Source organism: Genypterus blacodes, unplaced genomic scaffold, assembly GCF_046128005.1.
Source record: "Genypterus blacodes isolate CSIRO-AG114 ecotype Tasmania unplaced genomic scaffold, CSIRO-AGI_Gbla_v1 ptg000019l_1, whole genome shotgun sequence".
NCBI lineage: Eukaryota > Metazoa > Chordata > Actinopteri > Ophidiiformes > Ophidiidae > Genypterus > Genypterus blacodes.
In genome coordinates this window covers 1,861,822-1,881,381 of record NW_027466832.1, presented here as the reverse complement: position 1 = coordinate 1,881,381, position 19,560 = coordinate 1,861,822, and the positions used below count along the sequence as shown (strand labels likewise).

Below are 19,560 nucleotides of genomic sequence, written 5' to 3'. Positions count from 1 at the left end.
CACAGAGTTGGAAACCAGCTGGCCTTTGGGGTCAGGGTCAGGATAGTGTGGGGAGAGGTGCCCTGTCCTCTCACTACACTCACACGATCACTGATCTAAGCCTATCTACCTATCTACCTATCTACCTATCTACCTATCTATCTATCTATCTACCTATCTATCTATCTATCTATCTATCTATCTATCTATCTATCTATCTATCTATCTATCTATCTATCTATCTATCTATCTATCTATCTATCTATCTATCTATCTATCTATCTGGATTTAAAAATCTCAGGAGCGTAGTACGAATTCCATATTTTCCCTTTTGCTTCCAGAATATTTTGATTATCAATTACTTGGTTTCATCTGATTTTGTTTTTCAGTAAAGTTAGAATAAGTTTAACTAGAATAACTTTCCTGGATGACCCACATTGTAGGTTTAGCAGGTGCTTGGTCTGAATAAAGTGTTGCCATAATTAAGGAATAGACAGGATGGTTTAAGTGGAGATCAAGCAGACCATAGAGAGGTTGCACCATTTGTCAAGTCAAGTAAAAACAAGGCAGCACAGGTTCGTACAGACTTGACTTGGTTGTTTGCAGATTTATTCTCATGCATTGTTGCTGGGTGCTGTGTTTTTTAGATTAATTTTCAGCTCAAATAATGTCTATTAGATGTCAGATTTAAGTACAACACCGGTTGTGATGAGATTTGTGAACTTCACAGACTGCAGCATCTGGCAGCACAGCATATCACCTTCAGAGGGCGTTGCCAGGGGGGATTGTGCTGATGGAACTCGCTTTTCAGGTGAGATGAAAATAAATGTCTGACTTCATGAAAACTTCAAATTCCCCAAACATTCAGACTAAACCTGTCCCACTATCAGGATTGAATGGACTGCCATGTTCAATAATGTTGTCTGATTTAGTTCCATTAATTGGTTAACCACACTGTCATTGTGACCTATTTATTTAAATAATCTCCCTCCCTCAGGGGTGTTACTTCTGTGTGAAGCAGTATGCTCTGGAGTGTTCCCGCATTCCCATGGGCCAGACGGTCAATTCCCAGGTAAAATACTTGTCAGATCATTTTCTCAGGCTGCATACTTTTGAGACATTTTGGCACACCTTGCTTCTTGATGTTGCTTGATGGTTTGGTCGCACCAAAGAGATTAAGAGACCAAGCGTTTGGGAAATGATGAGAGAGAAAATGAAACTGAACAAATTGAGATCATGATCAGAATAGAACAGACAGTGATACAGAAAATGCCATTGCCGCAATTCTACTTGTGTTCTAGCCACTGTACCCATCTCCTTATCCGTTTGCTAGGTGGTCTTCTAAACATGCTCCCTAAGAGGTTAAATGTTGCTGCTAATACGATGTGGTGTCTCCTTTCTTTCATTTTCTGTTAATGATTCTTCTGTTGGTGGGGCTCTGTTATCCAAGGTGGCTTTTGATGCTCATGTGAAATCAAAAAGTTAACTTTCATCATTACTGTAGTGATTCTTTTAGTTGTTTTTCTTTCCTTTGTGCTTCTTTTGTGAGAGCAGCCCATTCACAACCTCCCACGGTCTAGCTAATAGAGTTGTCGTTCTCTGTTGTCTTCCCCCTTTCACTCTTTCCCTCCTCTCCTCAGTATATTAAAACTGGACCCAGTGAACATGACATCCTTGCATGTCTAGATGTGATGTCTAGATGTATCTCATTGAAAGCATATCTATTTCTATTATTAAGGCGTACCGATTGCAGCAACTCTCCAGCTCTGTCGTGTCATGGAGGATTTTCTCGAGGTTTGACCTTAGCACTCAGTGAGATGCCACAGTTACAGACAATGAGTGTGCCTATGAATGTGTTTAGATTAATCTAGGCTACAAAGCTCATTTCATCAAATTAAAGCTTGTGAAATTGTGCTGCACCATACACTGTTTAATGCAGAACGTCATGCAGAAGAATAGCGGTGTTTACACTGTAGCAATATCAATAGTTTGCTATGCTACGTTAGCATGTTAACATCTTACTCAGTATGAAATGTTTAAGACTGATTCAGTTCCATATGTAGGCACTTTCATTTTAAAAACACATTGGGGTCATTCATAAAGAAAATCACACTAACTAGTCAGCGCCACACTTAATAATTGTCAGTGTAATGTAAACTCATTCATAATGCCGTTTGTCTAAGGTTTAGGTGGCCAATGGTGCAGGCAGGATTAGAGGTGACTAATTCTACTTTAGACTCATTCTGAGCTGCAGTATGTGTGTTGGCATCAATTAGTTTTAGGCTATTTAGTTTTTATTTTAATATTTTCAATTTCTTTCATTTTCAGTTTAGTTATATGTGTTTTTGCAATTTATTTGTTGTTATTTTTATTCTTAGTGACCTCCATAATTAAGTTTGTTTTATTCAGTGTAAGTCATAGAATTTAATATGCAGAAACCCCAAAAGGTCATAAAGCACACAGCACAAACATTATTATGAGCAAGGGCAAAGCTTTATTAAACATTTAGTCATAAAAACTCATTCAAATTGTTAACATTTGTAATAATACCATTAAAAACATATCTGTGGTCCTCAGGCACATCTTGGCACAACTGTTCCTAACACACTGACACAGAGCAGGTTACAGACAAGACTGACATTAGGAAAGTGACCTATCATCAATGGACAAGTGCTCTATTTCTAAATAGAGAACATGTAAGCTTCTCTAAAGAAGTGAGTTTAGTACTGCATATGAGACCTGCACAGGTATTCACTTTGTGGGACAACTCCATTAATGATGTTGTCATAAATCTCACCATCAAATAAATGGGCATACTGGAGGTATGTCATTAATGGAACACTGTTCTGTGCAAAGAGATGTATCATTTGTGTGCATGTGTCGCCTTTGCATCATCAGAGTCATGGTCCTCCACCTCTTTCATGTGTTTTCTTTAGTATTTCAAACAGAAATCTAACACCACCAACACCCTACATAATCATTTCCTGCTTTTCCCCCTCATTCTCTATTCAGTGAGCACATCACTCATGGTTTCCTTTTTGTTCCACTTGTGACTGTGAACTGTTTTCAGAATGGTAGAGGAGCGCACACAGGGGAGGATGTTTTTCAATGTTGTTTTGATGGTGTTTGTTTCCTTGTGCTGTTGTCAAATTGGCTAAAAGGTCATGTGTTTCTTACATCACATTCAAAAAAGATATGGTGACTTAATAGGGGTAGCAAAAGGTTGAAGCGCTGAGAGAAAAGCACTATTAGCCAAATGTGGTGTGTGGTTGGGTAACCACTGGATGGATGGAAATCATTATTCACAGAGGGGAGATATCTGTATTTAAATAGTCATACAAGTAACAGCCTTTATCAAATGGAGATCTGTGGCTCTAAGGTGCGAGTACCTGTGTTCTGTTTTATTTTTGTAGTATTCCTTCTGTTTTCCTCTCTTCCGTCTGTCCAAGTGTCTGTCTGTGTCTGCCAAGTCCCACCTCATGTCATCTCTCCATCAGGGCAGCCTCCTCACCAAACCTCGTTGCAAGCCGTTTCCAGATGCCACCCCAGTATCTGACAGTGCGGTATGTCCCATCCATTCTTAAGGGGAGGGGTGTCTCACCCCCAATCAGCATTCACCCCTCCTCAGTGCTCTGCTTGCTGCCATCAGTCCTGGTCTCTTTCTTCCTAAATCTATATCTCTTTCTGTTTGTGTGTGTGTGTGAGGATTGGATGGTTTCTGTGTCTAATGAACTGTGCTGTCTCCTCTCCTCATCCTGTGGAAGCTGCAGCCATTTCAGCTGAGAGCTTGACTGTAACCGCTAATAGCAAATACCAGTTTAAGCTGGATTCAAGATCTCACTTGGTTTCATTTTTGTGTGCATTATTGTTTGAGTTGCAGGCCTGGATTGAGCTCTGCCAAACTCTATTTTCCTTTCTTCCTTGATTTCCAACAGGCTGCCTGTCTCCCTGTTTATGAATGGGGTGATGTGGGTGTCCAATCGATGTATGGCCATCATGGTCCCCTGCTTTCTCAGATGCTTGGCTTTTCCTCTTGCATTTTTGGTTGGGGCAGACAGAATGCTGCTTAAACTGTTAATTTCTGCATTGAGTCAAATTTTGATCCTCAGTAAATCTCCTCTTGGGGCCCTTTTCCTTGGATGTGACAAAAACATTATTTCAGTATTTCATTCTACTTAAGTGGTGTTGAGATCACTTATCTTATCCTTTTTTTAATCAACTTGCATTGTGTATTCTTTGCTTCCTGGATGTTGCCAATGATTTCCAGCTTCACCTGTGAATGTGGTTACTGTAATTCGTCTTATTTTCACCTCTGTTTCTGAACACAGCAGACAGGACCTGTGACTCACGCTCACTATTTGTTTTTTTTAAGAGCATGTGGGTTATTTTTATTCCCCTTGACCTTCATTTGCTTCTAAAAGTTCAATCATAGGGGATTTCAAATTGGGGAAAAATGAATGATAGTGAGGAGAATAGCCATGAAAAATGTTACTTAAAGAAATCTACACTTCTCCAATATCTTCCTGGCTAAAAGGTCATGCTTAATTTGTTTGCAAGTCTGAGGAATATCAAGGCGGACAGAGAGAAAATTAAACAACCTGAGCTCTCGTCATTTCCTCCCGCTGTCCTAACAGAGGGATGGTGGAAGGTGATGAAACCCCCTGCGGTTTTGCTCGTGATCAGCCAGTCTGGACAAGTCTTTTGGCTGGAGTGGAAAGGTCTCTGACACTGTGGCTGCCAAAGTTTCCACCCAGTGAAAAATCAGTGCATTTATTTTCCCTGACTGTTTGATTAAATAAACCCTATTTGTATTTGTTCCAGGCGAATGGTCAAGATGAAAGTAAATGCAGGAACAGCACATCACTCCCCACTAAACTCCTATTGTTGAGTAATTGCTGCAGCCTCTCAATGTATCCATTTGCATTGAGTTAGTTTGTCTTTGTTGTTGGTTTTGATTAAGTAAGATGCTTTTATGAATTTGATTGATATCAAAGTTCTTACAAACGCCTCTCGCCAAAGAGCGATGGGAGTAGGAGAGCAGCAGGCCCGTAAGGGACATGACTCTAGAATACAAAGTCAAAGTTTGGAACTGTTCTAACAGCCCAATGTTACAGGTTTACTCATAGATTATTAGATGGACAAACATTTAGGGAAGGTGTTGCTTTGCAGGTTAGATTTTTTTTAATAAGTTGTCGATAGGATTTGGGAAATGGCTTCTTTAACTTCTGTGGTTGTCAGATCATTCTGAGCTATTAATGAGTGTGTCCTTGCCTCTGTTGTAGCTTTCCATGCTCTTCACTGAGGAATGTGATAAAGTGCGGGACCTGATGCACGTTCACTCATTTAGCTACGACTTCCACCTGAGAGTGGTTCACCAATATCTGGTTGGCTCTCAAATGACGCTACGCCAGGGCTACCAGCTCACTGACTTCCTGGATGACTTTATCGGACATCATCCAGATATTCCAAAGTTTGGACGCAACCATGTCTTCCAAGGTAAAGTATTTCATATTGACATATTTAACATGACACAGTTTTAGATAGATCACGTTGCGTGGGGATCTAAGGCCTCTACCAGAGACATAGATTGAAATCAAATCAATCATATAGTCGGGGGTACTGCAGACTTGGCAGCATGATAGAATGCTGCTCTAGCTAGTCCACCTTAAGTGCCTGGAAGGTTCTTTCAGAATCAGCAATAACACCCACATTTCGCCTCGGAGTATTCATAATTCGGGGAAGCCTCTGCCGATTCCTGGGTAAGCATAGCCCTCCTCCTACCGCACAATTTGCCAAGAAAGCTTGAGCTGCATTTGTTTTAGCATATTTCCTCATTTTAAAGAGTAATCCTTGATTCACATGTTGATGGTAGAAAAGCTGTATGCTGTCTGCCGTTGCTCTCATAATGTATTTAATCTTCAACACAAAACACAGTTTTTCGTGATCTACTTGAATCAGAACACTACGTTCAAGAAAGTGTCTACAGTCAGAGGGGCGTAACCGTGCCGGCACATTTCCTTCACTCATTCACCACAGACCCATGCCAGCATTATCTCAGCATTCCTACTTGAGCAGGGCTCAAAATGTGCCAACATATCAGTGATGCACCCATTCACACATGATCCCATGCTGGAACCAACTCTGGCATATTCTGCATGTGTGAATAGGACTTCATTCCTCAGAGAGCAGACGCATTTGTGGTTGCTCCTGAAGCACATTCAGCAATTTAAGTTACCCAATCCACCTGCACAAACTGTAGGCATTTAAATCTAAGTAACGTGGAGGCGGTGGTGTGTATCAAGTGCTGATTGCGATCATAACACAGAGGTGAAGAAAATGTGATGTTTAGTATAATTTTACTACATAAAGACAACTTTTAAGATAATGTTGGTACATAAATATGTGTATAAACTTCAAGCTGTTCAAGCCAAAGGAGTGGGAAATAACAGGCGTTAACTTTTTGTTTCTCTTTGTTTCTTTACTTTCATATTACAGTGAAGTTGAAGTGTGATTCAGGAGTGTTTCTTCCCCATTGTATAAGATTATTATAATGTATCGGACAATTTATCTAGTTCAATTTGTTCAATCTACACTGCAAAACTTTAACATTACATTTCCTACAAAGTTGATTAAAATCTGCAAATCAATTGATTTGATCGCAAAAATCACAAAATAATCTTGAAATCCTGCAGGGACTTAGGATTTCAAAAGGACTAAGTGAAGTACCTGATTCGCCATGCTAATGGCTAATGTACTAAAACAAACCACACTCGCCTTTGAGAAATTAAATTATCTTCTGCACTTCAACAGTAAGAATTAGTAAAAAAAAAAAAAGGTTAATCACGTCCTTAAACAAAAAATATATCATGAAAATCATTGTCACAGTCAGAGGTAAGTTTAATCAGAGACTTCAATATCTTTGGTCTTTGCTGTTCTGATGCTGTTCAGGAGGTCTTTAAGTCTCTGCATCGGGGCTTTTAGGGGCAGGTAGAGCTGGGATCATTTATTTTCTGATCTTTTTGTACATAAGGGAGCTTCTCCATCTCCACGGGAATGATAACAGCTCACCAGCTCTACAGTTACATCACCGATCACGCCAGCACGTATGGCATGAAGCCCCTCCGAATGTCCAAGGCTGCAGTCAACACAGACAACAAGAAAGGGACGCCTGACCACCATGAGTACGCACTTGTGGCCCTTTGGAACAGGTACAACTAAAGGAAACTGCTTATATATATATATATATATATATATATATATATATATATATATATATATATATATATAATAAAGCACCTCTAAATAACTGAATAAATACACAAGGGCTGATGTATTTTATTCTACTGTAGCTCAGGCACTTACAAGGATCTGGAGGGTCTCCATCACCATGACGACTTTGACGTTTCTCTAGTGGTTTGTCATAATGCTGCTCCATTTGAGGAGCAGTCAGACGGAGAGAGGCATTTGCTAAGGTAAGGACGTATGAAAAAATGGATTAAAGCAGACACAATATGTAAGTTAGTGAACACTGAAATCTGTTTGAAGTCATTATTTTATTGCAGTAAATAACCGTGTACATGTGTGTGCAGGTTGCGGTTCTACGTGATCATGACCAGTCAGAGAGAGCTATTCCCACGGCTCACAGCTGACATGCGGCGCTTTAAGAAGCTCACTCAGATCCACCGTGATCCTCCTGAGCTGGGTGGCCGGGTTCCCCTAGATCGAGTAGAGGCCGGCGTTTCCCGCAGCGTTGAGCGGGACCTCTGGGAAGAATCGACTTCGGAAGTGCCAGCCACCCCGGCTCTGAGAGATGGCAACGAGTTTTACCCTCTGGTAGGGGTAGCAGGGGGTGGAGCAGAGACTCAGGGGCCGCTCTACCCCACCCCTCTGTTCCCCTTGCTCAACAATGAGGTGGCATCAGCGCGGAGGCAGATCCAGGCCAGCGTGGATCAGGCCATGGGCCACTGTCGCAGAGATAACCTGTGGAAGAGGCTGTTCCACGGGGAGCACCTGGACAAGCTGAAGCTGACCAAGCTGTCATTCAGCGAGCTGGAGGAGCTGCTGGATGCTGTTCAAAGCTGTTCCGTGGCCCAAATCGACCCACAACTGGTGAGTTTACTTTTACTTTACCTTCATCAATCCCTCCAGCTTTTCACGATAAAGGGGCTTTATGCCAATTTAACAAAAAGCCACAATATTCCACAATGCTGCACAGTTTCCCAGAATTTCCGCAGATTTGACACATAATTTGTAAAGATAAACAAAATGGTGTGTGAGGAAGCATTGGTTCACAGCTGCTCCCGAGGCCCATTCAGCTTTTTCTTTTCTTTCAGCATCAAGTCATCCCATGTGTAGTGTTGCTTTATTAAAGTCTGAGTAACATGGAAGTGGTAGTGACGGTAGTGAAGTAGTCCTGATCTTGTTTAATTTAATTTCACTTAATTTAAAAGTTGGTAACAAATATTTGTACAAAGTATGAATATGAAACATGAGAAGAGAGGGAAATCAGAGACATTAACACTTTTATTTCTTTACTTTCACATTAGAATAGTGGGAGAGCAGTGAGGCCGTTACTGCTGGGTGGACAGGGTGCCTGCTCGTCTACAGGATCCCACAAAATAATTGTGAAATCCTGTGAGACTGCTTTATTAACGGCACGTAGCTCTTGTCCACCGTGCTCTGAGGGATTCTGTAATTTAATTCCTCATTGATCACCTGTTTATTTCAATTTTGCGCAGTATATTGGTTTGTAATTAATTTGTCAACAATAAATTATTTTCAGTAAATATATAACAGATTACAAGCTTCCACCTTACAAAGGAGTAAGTTGTGAGCTTTCGATGAGGGACAACAAGTTGCATTGGCTCAAAGCAGTCACTTTGAGAGGAGGGGAACCGGTTCACCAGCTTATCTTCAAACCAAAAGATGGAGTCTGCTGGTCATACAACAAATGTTTTTCACAGCACAGCCCTGACTATGTCTTAAATGTGGCACAGCAGCTCCTCTGGGAGAATGCTGTGTAGCCTATTGGAGGTTCTGAATGGTATGATGTATTGCATTTTGTCCTCCTGAACAGTGGAATACATTGGTGTCCTTTTTTTTTTGTCTAGGACTGTTTCCTGTCGATGAGTCCCGGCTGGTACCAGAGTCTGATCAAAGTCCTGCTGAATCGCTTCCCTCAGAGCTGCCGACACTTTGACGACAATGGCATTCAGTATCTGGTCAGAACATGATCTGCTTTTCTCTTTAGTGAACCAAAAGTGTTAGTGTGGCATTGGATTGTACATGTTTATTACTATTACTATTGGATTAGGTCTTGTATATACTGTATACAGGGGCTGCTCAATAAATTAAAATATCGTGGAAAAGTTAATTTATTTCAGTAAGTAAGACCTTCTCTTCCCATCATTCTGGTACAAGTTGATCTCTGTCTCTGTCTCATCTGTCAATAGGATGTTGTTCCAAAACTACAGGCTTTTTTAGATGTTTTTATAGCTAACTCTAGTGTGGTCTTCCTGTTTTTAAGGCTCACCAATGGTTTCCATCGTGTTGTGGCTTTATGTTCACTCTGGTGAACATAAAGGGTTTTTCATCTTTGATTTTCAGAGAACTTGAATTTTTAAATATTCTTGTAAAATAAGTAACTTAATAATACATATACATTGCCATGTTTTAGCTGCTTTACTTGTTATGTATTGTTATATCTATATTTCTTATACTGTTGCAGTGTTTGTGTGTGCTGTGGTACTTTAACATCTTCACTCATCATCTCATTTCAGGCGGTTCTGAACCAGAAGTTCACTGACTGTTTTGTAATGGTTTTTCTGGACACCCAAGCAGGAAAAACAGTAAGTTGATATACTGTATCTTAGTTTTGAATTTACACAATAATCTGTGCTAATTTAACTGTAATACTGTTTTCGTTTTTCAAATCCTCCACCAGAGCCTCAAAGTTGTTTTTCGGGAGCCTCTATCATTGCAAACGCAGGCCAGTAACAGCCCTCCACCTCAGCTGGTGTCTATGTACCATCACCTGGAGTCTGTCATCAACACGGCCTGCTATAACCTGTGGACCGGACTCTTATGAGCTCAGTGCTTCAGTGGATGGATAAACCTCTAACATATGGCTGTGCGATTAGGGTTAACACATGGGAAGCAGGAGGAAAGAGAAAAGCCTTCCCTGGCTAAAGCACAGCAAAGTTTCTCCCCATTGAATGCCCCTATTACATTACTAATTCACTTCATTCAATTCAAACTGACATTTTTTACCCCGAGCCAGACCCAAGAGTCGATTCTACTCAAACAACACATACCATGATGTATTTGAGCCGGAGCCCTCTGTCAAAGTCGTGTCCATGTCCTGTCTATCCCAGCTCAACTTTAACCAAGCCCATACAACAGCATATGTTCATCATAATGGATAAACAAAATCAGTATTCACCTTATATCAATAAAGAATCCAGTAATCCCTTATGCTTAAAATGACTTCACTTAAACTAAAATTAGTTATTTCCTCATTGTCTACTGACAATATGTCTAAGCCTTAACAATAACTTTCTCTTACTGTCAATGGAGTTAAAGTTCCAATGATGTCCTCCAGTCATTGATTGTAAACACAGCAGCACTAACGATCACTGTTACATTTTAAATGTTTTCAAGAATGAAGACATGGATGCTGCTCAACTCTGATTGGTTACCAATTAATTTCTCAATGTACACGGGAGTCATAAAGGCACCAAAACACCAATGATAAAACTGGTGTAGCTCCGTGAATACAAGGAACCTGCGCTGCTGCAGTCAGGGACAAGCACAATGGCAATCCGGCAAGATGTTCTGAATCTATCTGAACGATATCAAGATCTAATCTGAATGTATCACCTGTCAGAACACATACGGATTTGAACTGGCAATGTGGATAGTGACACACTCTAAAAAGTAGTGATTTCAAAATGGAGGACATATGAATGGTCCACTGAAGTCCAATCTCATTGCAGGCCGAATCCATTAGAAGGCATGTTTATACAAGTCCAGACAGATGTTATTAGCCAGATCGTGTTTTCAGACAGAAGAGAACAGTGGGGGCCATTGAGCCAGCAGTCATTGAAAACCAGTTAGCGCTTAACTGGTTCGTTCAAATTCTCATTGGCGGTTCCTAGACTTGTTTTAAACTCCTGAGACCAGGAACAATTTAATTCTTGACCCAAATCACAAGCCATATACCCTGCTCAGCTGGAGTCCTCTGGGTTCCCAGTCAGCCTGAAGCACAAAGCCTTTTTTGTGAGCATGTGCATGAGACCTGGCCACCTCCTGAAGACATCATCATCATCATCATCATGGGTCAGGATCTAGACAGATACTGTGTTACTTGTGCCGAGTCAGCATCTTGGGGAGCGGTCACTGCCTCTTTTTTTTTTTTTTCTTGCTATCCTTCTGCCAAGAGTTGTCCAAAGTTTATCAGCAGTTTGGATTTAGTGATTCTTCAGGCACATAAATGCACAACTTCCATACTCCATAAATTCATAAAAAGGTCAAAATTATCTGAATATTGTGCCTTCTGATAGCCTTTGCTTGCTTTTCATACCACATCAGTGTTTTTGTGAATGTGAGGGCTCAGAAGTTTCTCTGCAGAGAGAGTGGGATGATTGTTTGTTGTCAAAAGCATCAAACTTGTGGCCCACTTGAAGCCCATTGTCATTTCTGCTGCCTTCAAGTGCCTTTCTTGGTTTGCTTTGTTCTTTTGTGCCACCCAAAACTTAAACAAAAGTTAATTGTAACAGCTCTGATATGCAATGAAAGTGCCTGAGTCGAGTTAAAGCTCAGTGTTGAAGCCTGCTCACGACCATGAAGTGATGAGTTCAGTGATGTGTTCCACTTACATCATCACTGCTAATCATTCTTCATTTCACATGAAGGCATTAGGCAGGACCCATACATCACACAAGTATAGAGTTTTGATATCCATTGCAATACCTAAATAATACATTTAATGTCCAAAAGTTGCGTAATGACACATTTTCACTGGAAGGAAACCAAATGTGTATTTTCAGTTTTACAGTTGATATAAAGTAAAGCAGTGCAGCAGGCCTCAGAGAATCATGTTTGGATATTCATGCAGAATGTAAACTGTAAGTTAGAACTGTAATTAACTGTATAATGTACATTATGTATATATAGAACAGTTTTTACGGTATGTATGAGATGCTGAATAAAGCAGTGTAATTACATGACAATCTGAAACAGTGTGTGTTTATCCAGCAGCATGACAGATGTCTGGTGTGTTTCCTGCACAGTGTGTTTCTTGCACACTACATGGCAATAAAGCGCTAAATGATACAATAACAAACCTCTGTAGTGAAGTCCAGAGAAAGAATAAACATGCATCCTCAGAGAACGTGTGTGTGTGGAGGTGGAAATCTAATGCTTGAAAAAGCTTTATCAGACGCTTAGTTGTAAAATGTTTTCTCTTTGGTTGAAGTCTCTTACTTTGACTTACTTACTTAGTTTTTTCTGTAATCAGCCTGCTTTGCTGAAAGAGGGAAAATGGCAATGTCTGGTGATTTTAGGACATCATCCCATGTGAGGGATAGTTGACAGGTCTTTTCATCCCAGTTTACTGTCTGCTGGGCCCTGGTTCTGGATTCTGTAGCTTCTTGAATCCGTCAGTGGAATTTGTTGTTTTCAGAAATGATGGTTGTGGTCCCTGCCTGTCCACTATTAGTGTTTCTCGCCTGCTGTTTCTTTGCTCCATTTTTCTCCTTTTCACACTGCCATTTACTCTGCTACCGTCTAATGATTTCCATCACAGGAAATGCATGAATTTCAATATATGTCCCATTGTAAACACAAAGTGACGCATATACTTATAGTATATTTAATGATATTTATTAGTAGTGCCTCATTTGTTAAAGAAATTGACAAATGAAGAACAGAACACTTCGTACACTATGGTGGTCTTCATTTGTTGTGTGTCCAATAATCTTTCACCCAGCCCAGGCCGTCATTTGTGGATCCTAACATGGACAGAAATCACCATTAAAAGGTTTTTCTTGAACCAAAATGTGTGGATGTGTTTCCACAGGAAATCAAAGTGATGCTCACCTTGTGGCTTATACTCGCAGCCAATGTAACCCCGGTATCCCTGTTTCTCCAGTGTCCTGAACACGTAATTGTAGTCGATCTCTCCAGCACTGTCAGGCTCATTCCGTTCTGGAACCTGAGCGACCTGGATATGACCTGAGAGAGACTCGCATTACCAAGGCTCCACATACTGTGCTTACTCCTGTATAGTCTGGAAGTTGTAAACATGTTATCTTACTCATTACATTACATTACTCACCAATAAGGGGGAAATACTTCTGTATGTTTTGTGTCAGGTTTCCATCCATTATTTGCCAGTGAAAGATATCCTGAAACAGTTCACACATCTGTTCAGTTCAAAACCTCACCATGCTTTTGTATTTTGTAGATAAATTTTCAAATATTGAAGCACACACCATCTGTAGCTGAATATTGTCTTTTCCAACCTTTTCCAGTATAGCAGCCGCTACAGATAAACAATGATTATTGGATCAGTAATTCTTTTAATCAGACACTTTTACTACGTTACAATAAGCATTTCATAAATATAAAAACTGAGGTTTCACAACAACCTGGATTGGATTAGTTTACTGCATTTTACATATAAGTATAGTATATAAGTAAAAAAACAACCTTAACCTTAAACCTTCAACTTCCAAAAACTTAACACGTATGTCTTTAATCCTTGGAGGATAGAGAATATCCATATCAACAAAGACCCTTATGGTCAGGTTCCCATTGGTTGTGTGGTGGCAGTCTGTAAATACACTCAGGAAGAGCACAATCTTGTGATTTTGATTTCAGCACATCATTGAGCTCCAAGTCTCACAAGATTCGCTGCCCAGTCATTTTATACACAACATAGATAAAGATAAGGCAGAAAAGGCTAGACTAGATGATTAGACTAAATGGATAGTTATGATTAATGTTCAGTCAGGTTACAGTGACACAATGCTATGCTGACACACTTAAAGATTGTTTAAGAACCTAATGACGGTTCAGTATTATAAGGTTAGTTAATGGTCACAAAACATAATTTCAACCGACTACCTGCATGAACTGCCGCCCCAGTAGAGAGACTCTCAACAATAGGACTACAGTGTATTGTGCTTTACCTTTCTCTTCAATTAAATTTTATTTGTATAGTGCCAATCACAACAAACATTATCTCAAGGCACTTTACATAAAGAGTATTTAAAGAAGCCCAACATTCCCCCATGAGCGAGCACTTAACAGCAGGAAGGAAACAGCAGGAAGGAAAAACTCCCATTTAACAGGAAAAAAACCTCAGGCACAACCGGGCCCTAGGTGGGCAGCCATCTGCCTTGACCGGTTGGGGTGAGAGAAAAAGAGAGAGAGAGAGAGAGGAGAACAGTAACAATAAAAAAATATAAATAAAGTGAAATAATAATAAATATAAATAAATATGACCAATGATATTAATACTCATAGCTGCTTCTACAGCAACCTGTGAGACGAGAGAACACAGAAAACTCCGGGGAAGAAGTAGAGCTAGCAGAATGCAGTGGAAATGCAATGACATGGATATGCACGGATAGAGAGGGGAGGAGGAGAGAGGAGCTCAGTGCATAATGGGAGGTCCCCCAGCAGTCTAGGCCTGTAGCAGCATAAATAGGGGCTAGTCAAAGGCAAGCCTGACCAGCCCTAACTGTAAGCGTAGAGACCAAATCCCCGCGGACCGAATCTACATTTGGAGGTACTAGGAACCACAAGTAAGCTTGCATTCTGGGAGCTCAGTGTTCTAGGGTGGTAATATGGTGCTATGAGCTCTTTAAGGTAAGATGGAGCCTGACCATTAAACCTTTTCCTAGTTTTGGTCAGAACACATGAAGCTGCATTCTGGACCAACTTGAGAGTCTGTAGGGACTTATTAGGGGTGCCTGATAATAATGAATTACAATAGTCCAGCCTAGAGGTAACAAATGCATGGACAGGTTTTTCTGCATTATTGACAGAATGTGCCTGATTTTTGCAATGTTGCATAGGTGAAAGAATGTGAATTAAATTACAGATCCTGATCAAAGATGACTCCTAGATTTCTTACAATGGCGCAAGAGGCAAGGGTAAAGTCATCCATGATGGCTACCTCATTAGATAGTGTATATCTAAGATGTTTAGGGCCAAGCACAATAACTTCTGTTTTGTCAGAGTTAAGCAGTAGAAAACTAAAGGACATCCAGGTCTTAATATCCTTAAGGCAGGGGTGTCCAAACTTTTTTCACTTAGGGCCAAATACAGAAAAAACTAGAGGCGGAGTATGTTGCCTCAATTTAATATGCCTAAAGAACAAAACAGCCTTAATCCCAGCTTTCCATAAATGCTTTTTCATTTATTTTGTTATGAAAATGGTTGGCAGCACATTCTCATAACAGCAGCCTCAGATTGCTCCTTAGTCAGGATGGTGATCCCCCTTCACAGCCCTCTATAAAGGGTGAAAAATAAGGTGGCAAGGGGATGGGAATATTTCAAGCATTCCACTCAGTGGGAGCAGTAATGCCTTGCTGCGCTTTGGACTGAAGGATGGCTAGCAGGTCAGGAGTAAGTTTGGTGGTTGAGATGCGAAGGACGTCACAGAGATGGCTGTCGGCCGTTTTGGTTCTCTTTTTTTCAGAGTTAACAGAGAATATGTTTGCTCACATTTGTGTATTCAGCCAAACATCTCATCATTCTTTTTGCGTGCCGCCTCAACAGAGGAAACTTGTCCCTTTCTAAGCTCTTGTAGAGGTCGGGTAGGGAGTGAAGCTGATTCTGCAGAGAATTATCATACTGCATTTCAATAAGTTGTAATTGCAGACTAGCTTCCACTTCTTGATCCATCGGGAGTTGAGGACAGCTTGATTTCCCTCTGAAAAATCTTGGAATTGCTGACTGAGCATGCTGGTCGGTAAAATAGAGTCAGAATCACTGCAAACACACTTCTGATTGGATATTCTTGATCTCCGTTGGTGGTTAAGGGCAAATGATTGGTACTCTTCCCAATTTTTCTCTCCCGAACATTTTCGTCTCGTTTTTATTCATGTACAATGTCAACACATCATAGTTTTCGTCACCAGAATTAATTTTTATTTAGTTATCGTCTTGAGAAAACGAGATGATAACTAAATAAACATTAATTGTGATGACGAAAACTATGATGTGTGAAAAACGGTTGTCAACGAAAAATTAGTCAATGCGATTAACACTTGTCAGCCTGGTGAAATGTGACATGATATAACGGGCTGGTATATTGACTGGCTGGTCTCAGTGTCTTACCCTGATGAGGAGAATGCAGAAAGTATCTGTGATCTGTGATCCTTGTGTTGATTGGTTCAATCAAACCAGTGATTCCTTCCTGTGAGCAACAATGAAATTAAACCATTGTCCATGAATCGAAACTCAACCAGCTGTTCACACTGAGAATGATAGCACAAAGTAAATCACAATAATACAGACACAATCATTGTGAATCTTTCCTTTGTATACTGGATTACAGGTCTGAAGTTTAGATCAAATACTGTGCAAGATAAGCGCAAATGTAATTTGGGAAAACATTAAATCTGTTCAAAGGATGTGTGATCTGTATTTAGCTTAACGTTATTTGAAGTTGTTAATTTGTTATTTCGAAAGGTTGCCAGACAAGCTTCTGAGCTGTCAGTGTTCCTCTCCTGTGTACTATATGAATAAAAACAATCATAGTAATACTGAACAACAGCATAAATGCAACAATTTTAAAGAGGTTATTGAGATCAAAGGTTAAGCACTTAACTATTGATTTCATCCCAAACTATTGATTTCATCCGTATTTTCTCAAAGAGAAAATACGGATGAAATCAGTGGTTCCCAAAGTGGGCGGCGCGGCGCGGGATAGGAAGAGGAGCGATATGAATAAGTACCGCTTCAGGTAAATGAATGAGGCAATACTTCTTGTCTCGCTGCAGGAGAATGAGCGCCATGATCAGTATCTTGTGTGACACCCATTTGCGTCATGCAATGCAGGACATCTCCTTTGTATTTAATTCACTCAATTCTTGTATGGGACACTGCTTCTCCAAACTACGTGATGCTGAGTAAATAGTGTCACCTGCCTTTGAGAGAATTTCAGCAGCGTAGGTAAGATTCTGTACAAAAACGGCCTCCATCTCCTTGGCAACAGAAGATCTGTCTGACCCCACAGGAATCCTTCCTGCCATCAGGTGGATACTGATAATGTAACATGGAAAAGATGCATTAGGCAAGGCTGCTCTGTGCCAGCAAGCAAAGTGTATTACAATCTGTAAGTCTATGGTATGTCATCACAAAACAAATTGAATTAATATGCTGTAAAATGTTTGTTCCATCTCAGTCTTATATGTTTCTATCTGGAATTTGGTTGCAAATGAGTTAAACACAGAAACTTTGTCAGTGATAGAAACTTTATATTCTTTTATTTTTTCATTTTTCAAATTTCTGGGTTTAGTATTTTAAAAAGTTGTAAGAGGTCAGATAGAGGCAGTGGCTCAGTGGGTAGTGCTTCCGCTTGGAAACCGGAGGGTCGCCGGTTCGAGTCCCTGCCAAGGTGCCCCTGAGCAAGGCACCGACCCCTCAGTTGCTCCCCCCTCTGCGAAAGGTGGTAATGTAATGTAAGTCGCTTTGGATAAAAGCGTCTGCCAAATGGTCGTAATGTAATAGACTTAAAAGGATATGGGTGCAGATAGAACCTTATCATACTATGGTCATGAAAACATTCAAGTCCATACATGTCAGCTGTTTTACAGAGGATGGACTTTTTAAAACATTTTAAGTTTCAGCCAAGTTTGGGCCATTTTCACAGGTTTTCAGGCAAAAGGAGGAGTAAGTTCAAATAAATTATTGATTTGATGTAAATAAAATTGACGATTTATAGGTACTGGGGACCATCTTGGTTTGGGGCCCAAGGCAAATGCCATTGCTGTTATGGGCCACACACCAGCAGTCTAACACTTTCCACCTTGTGTTTTCCTGTCTCCATCTTCATGTGATGTAGCTTTGTAGATAAGTGACAATAAATATTCCCTGAAACAAATTAGTCATTTTTTCCAGACCTGTGGTTTCCTCTTTGAATGTATAAAAGGTTTGACTTTATACGTCAAAATTCTGAACAGGTTCTTCACCTCTTGCAGTCCAGAGCTCTTGCATACTTTACAGCCAAATCCAGACCTTGTCTGAACTCTGCCTCTCTCCCAGGAACTGCTCCTAGACCCAGATCGCTTGCTTTCATATCTCCTGTGACACAGACATCTTCTTCAGCATCATTGTTGTTACTACCATCATCATAACCTTACTTTATTTGATTTACAACATGTGGCAATCATTTATTACAAATTAAAAAATAGATTTAAAAAAATTAATGAAAAAACTGTTTACTACTTAACTACCAGTCAAAGAGTATAACCAGCCATTTTTTGCTAATTGATAAATTACTAAATACATTCTCTCTATCCATCTATGAATCATCTATCAATGCCATGTCATTGCCAATGTCATTTAATCAATCATTGATTATTAGAACTTAACAGTCCCATTGACTAATAGAATTATCAGAACTCACTATGTAAAATATTTTACATTATGGTATTACATAGAGACACACTGTATATATATACTTTACATTCATTACTTCATCCTGAGGAAAATTAAAAAACAAAACAGCTTTGTTTAGTCACCTAAACAAAGTCACCTTCTAGTCACCTGGCGGGGTATTGATGAGGGCAAACCTCAATCCGGTAGCCTCCTTTGCTCTCTGCAGCTCCAGCAGGTCGGAGTCGTAGGGCCAAGCTGCTTCCACAGCCTGAAACCCGGCGCTGGCAGCGGCGAACATCCTCTGACTGAAATCTGGAAGCTCGGTGAAGAGCCACGAAATGTTCGCACAGAACCTGAGCGGAGCCATCTCTGATTTACGAGCACACAGCCCGGAGTTCACCGACTCTGCCGGACTTTGACCAGCCGACATTAGGTACTACTGCGTCCACCAAAACAAAACTAAGTTGTCTCTTGTTAGAACACGGCCGAAATATAGTACATGCATGGGACAAATATGGAAACCACGCACAAAGTGATTGTAGGGAGAGACAAAATAACTAAATAATAATAAAAATAGTAAAATAGTTCCAACTACTTACGCATTTCTCCCTCTAACTCTTATTGTTATTGATTCGACTGAGAGCCGACCAGAAACGCCTTATCACGTGACTGATGCACGCCGCCTGCTCAGACGCCACGCATGCGCAATTCCGCTTACTGGTCTTCCGGTAATGATTTTGCTTTGACTTAACTTTTCCGGATGTCAATTTAAACGTATTTATGAAGAGCATATTTTTGAACATTCTTGAACAGCACTAGATACAATAAGTAATTTATTTAACAAAGTTTCGCCCGTAGGCTTCGTCTGGGTTTCAAAGAAAGGCTGTGGAAACATGCTGATTCAACAGTAAAACACCGCAATAAACACCAAAGAAGAAGTTGAAAACCATGACGACATCATGCGAT

General features: G+C 40.3%; 2 protein-coding genes across 8 annotated transcripts in view; one reads left to right on the top strand and one right to left on the bottom strand.

Moving 5' to 3' along the window:
- Positions 1-12,218, top strand: part of szt2 (SZT2 subunit of KICSTOR complex) — an 88,664-nt gene extending 76,446 nt beyond the window's left edge. For 5 of the 7 annotated variants that reach the window (XM_076141562.1, XM_076141563.1, XM_076141564.1 and 2 more), the window contains 10 exons: positions 710-790; positions 977-1,051; positions 3,477-3,542; positions 5,262-5,475; positions 7,010-7,187; positions 7,329-7,451; positions 7,569-8,088; positions 9,090-9,200; positions 9,759-9,827; positions 9,923-12,218. In XM_076141562.1, the coding sequence (XP_075997677.1) occupies positions 710-790; positions 977-1,051; positions 3,477-3,542; positions 5,262-5,475; positions 7,010-7,187; positions 7,329-7,451; positions 7,569-8,088; positions 9,090-9,200; positions 9,759-9,827; positions 9,923-10,066 (1,581 nt within the window). In that variant the 3' untranslated portion in view covers positions 10,067-12,218. Of the gene's footprint in view, positions 1-709; positions 791-976; positions 1,052-3,476; positions 3,543-5,261; positions 5,476-7,009; positions 7,188-7,328; positions 7,452-7,568; positions 8,089-9,089; positions 9,201-9,758; positions 9,828-9,922 lie in introns of those variants that run through there. The other 2 variants (XM_076141565.1, XM_076141567.1) reach the window with 2 other exon arrangements.
- A 618-nt stretch (positions 12,219-12,836) lies between these two features.
- hyi (hydroxypyruvate isomerase) lies at positions 12,837-19,232 on the bottom strand. Its single transcript, XM_076141568.1, has 8 exons — positions 18,763-19,232; positions 18,186-18,297; positions 17,138-17,256; positions 16,330-16,404; positions 13,473-13,522; positions 13,316-13,385; positions 13,078-13,212; positions 12,837-12,989 (listed from the first exon to the last, which is right to left on the bottom strand). The coding sequence occupies exons 1-8, from the start codon at positions 19,022-19,024 to the stop codon at positions 12,934-12,936; spliced, it is 879 nt and encodes a 292-aa protein (XP_075997683.1). The 5' UTR covers positions 19,025-19,232; the 3' UTR covers positions 12,837-12,933.
- Positions 19,233-19,560: the final 328 nt, after the last annotated feature.

Coding starts and splice junctions, on each gene's coding strand:
- hyi (XM_076141568.1), bottom strand. CDS start 19,024: ATGTCGGCTGGTCAAAGTCCGGCAGAGTCGGTGAACTCCGGGCTGTGT. Junction 17,257..18,185: donor AGAGCTCTGGACTGCAAGAG/GTGAAGAACCTG, acceptor TTACATTATCAG/TATCCACCTGATGGCAGGAA. Junction 16,405..17,137: donor TGAAATTCTCTCAAAGGCAG/GTGACACTATTT, acceptor GCTCACAGGAAG/GAATCACTGGTTTGATTGAA.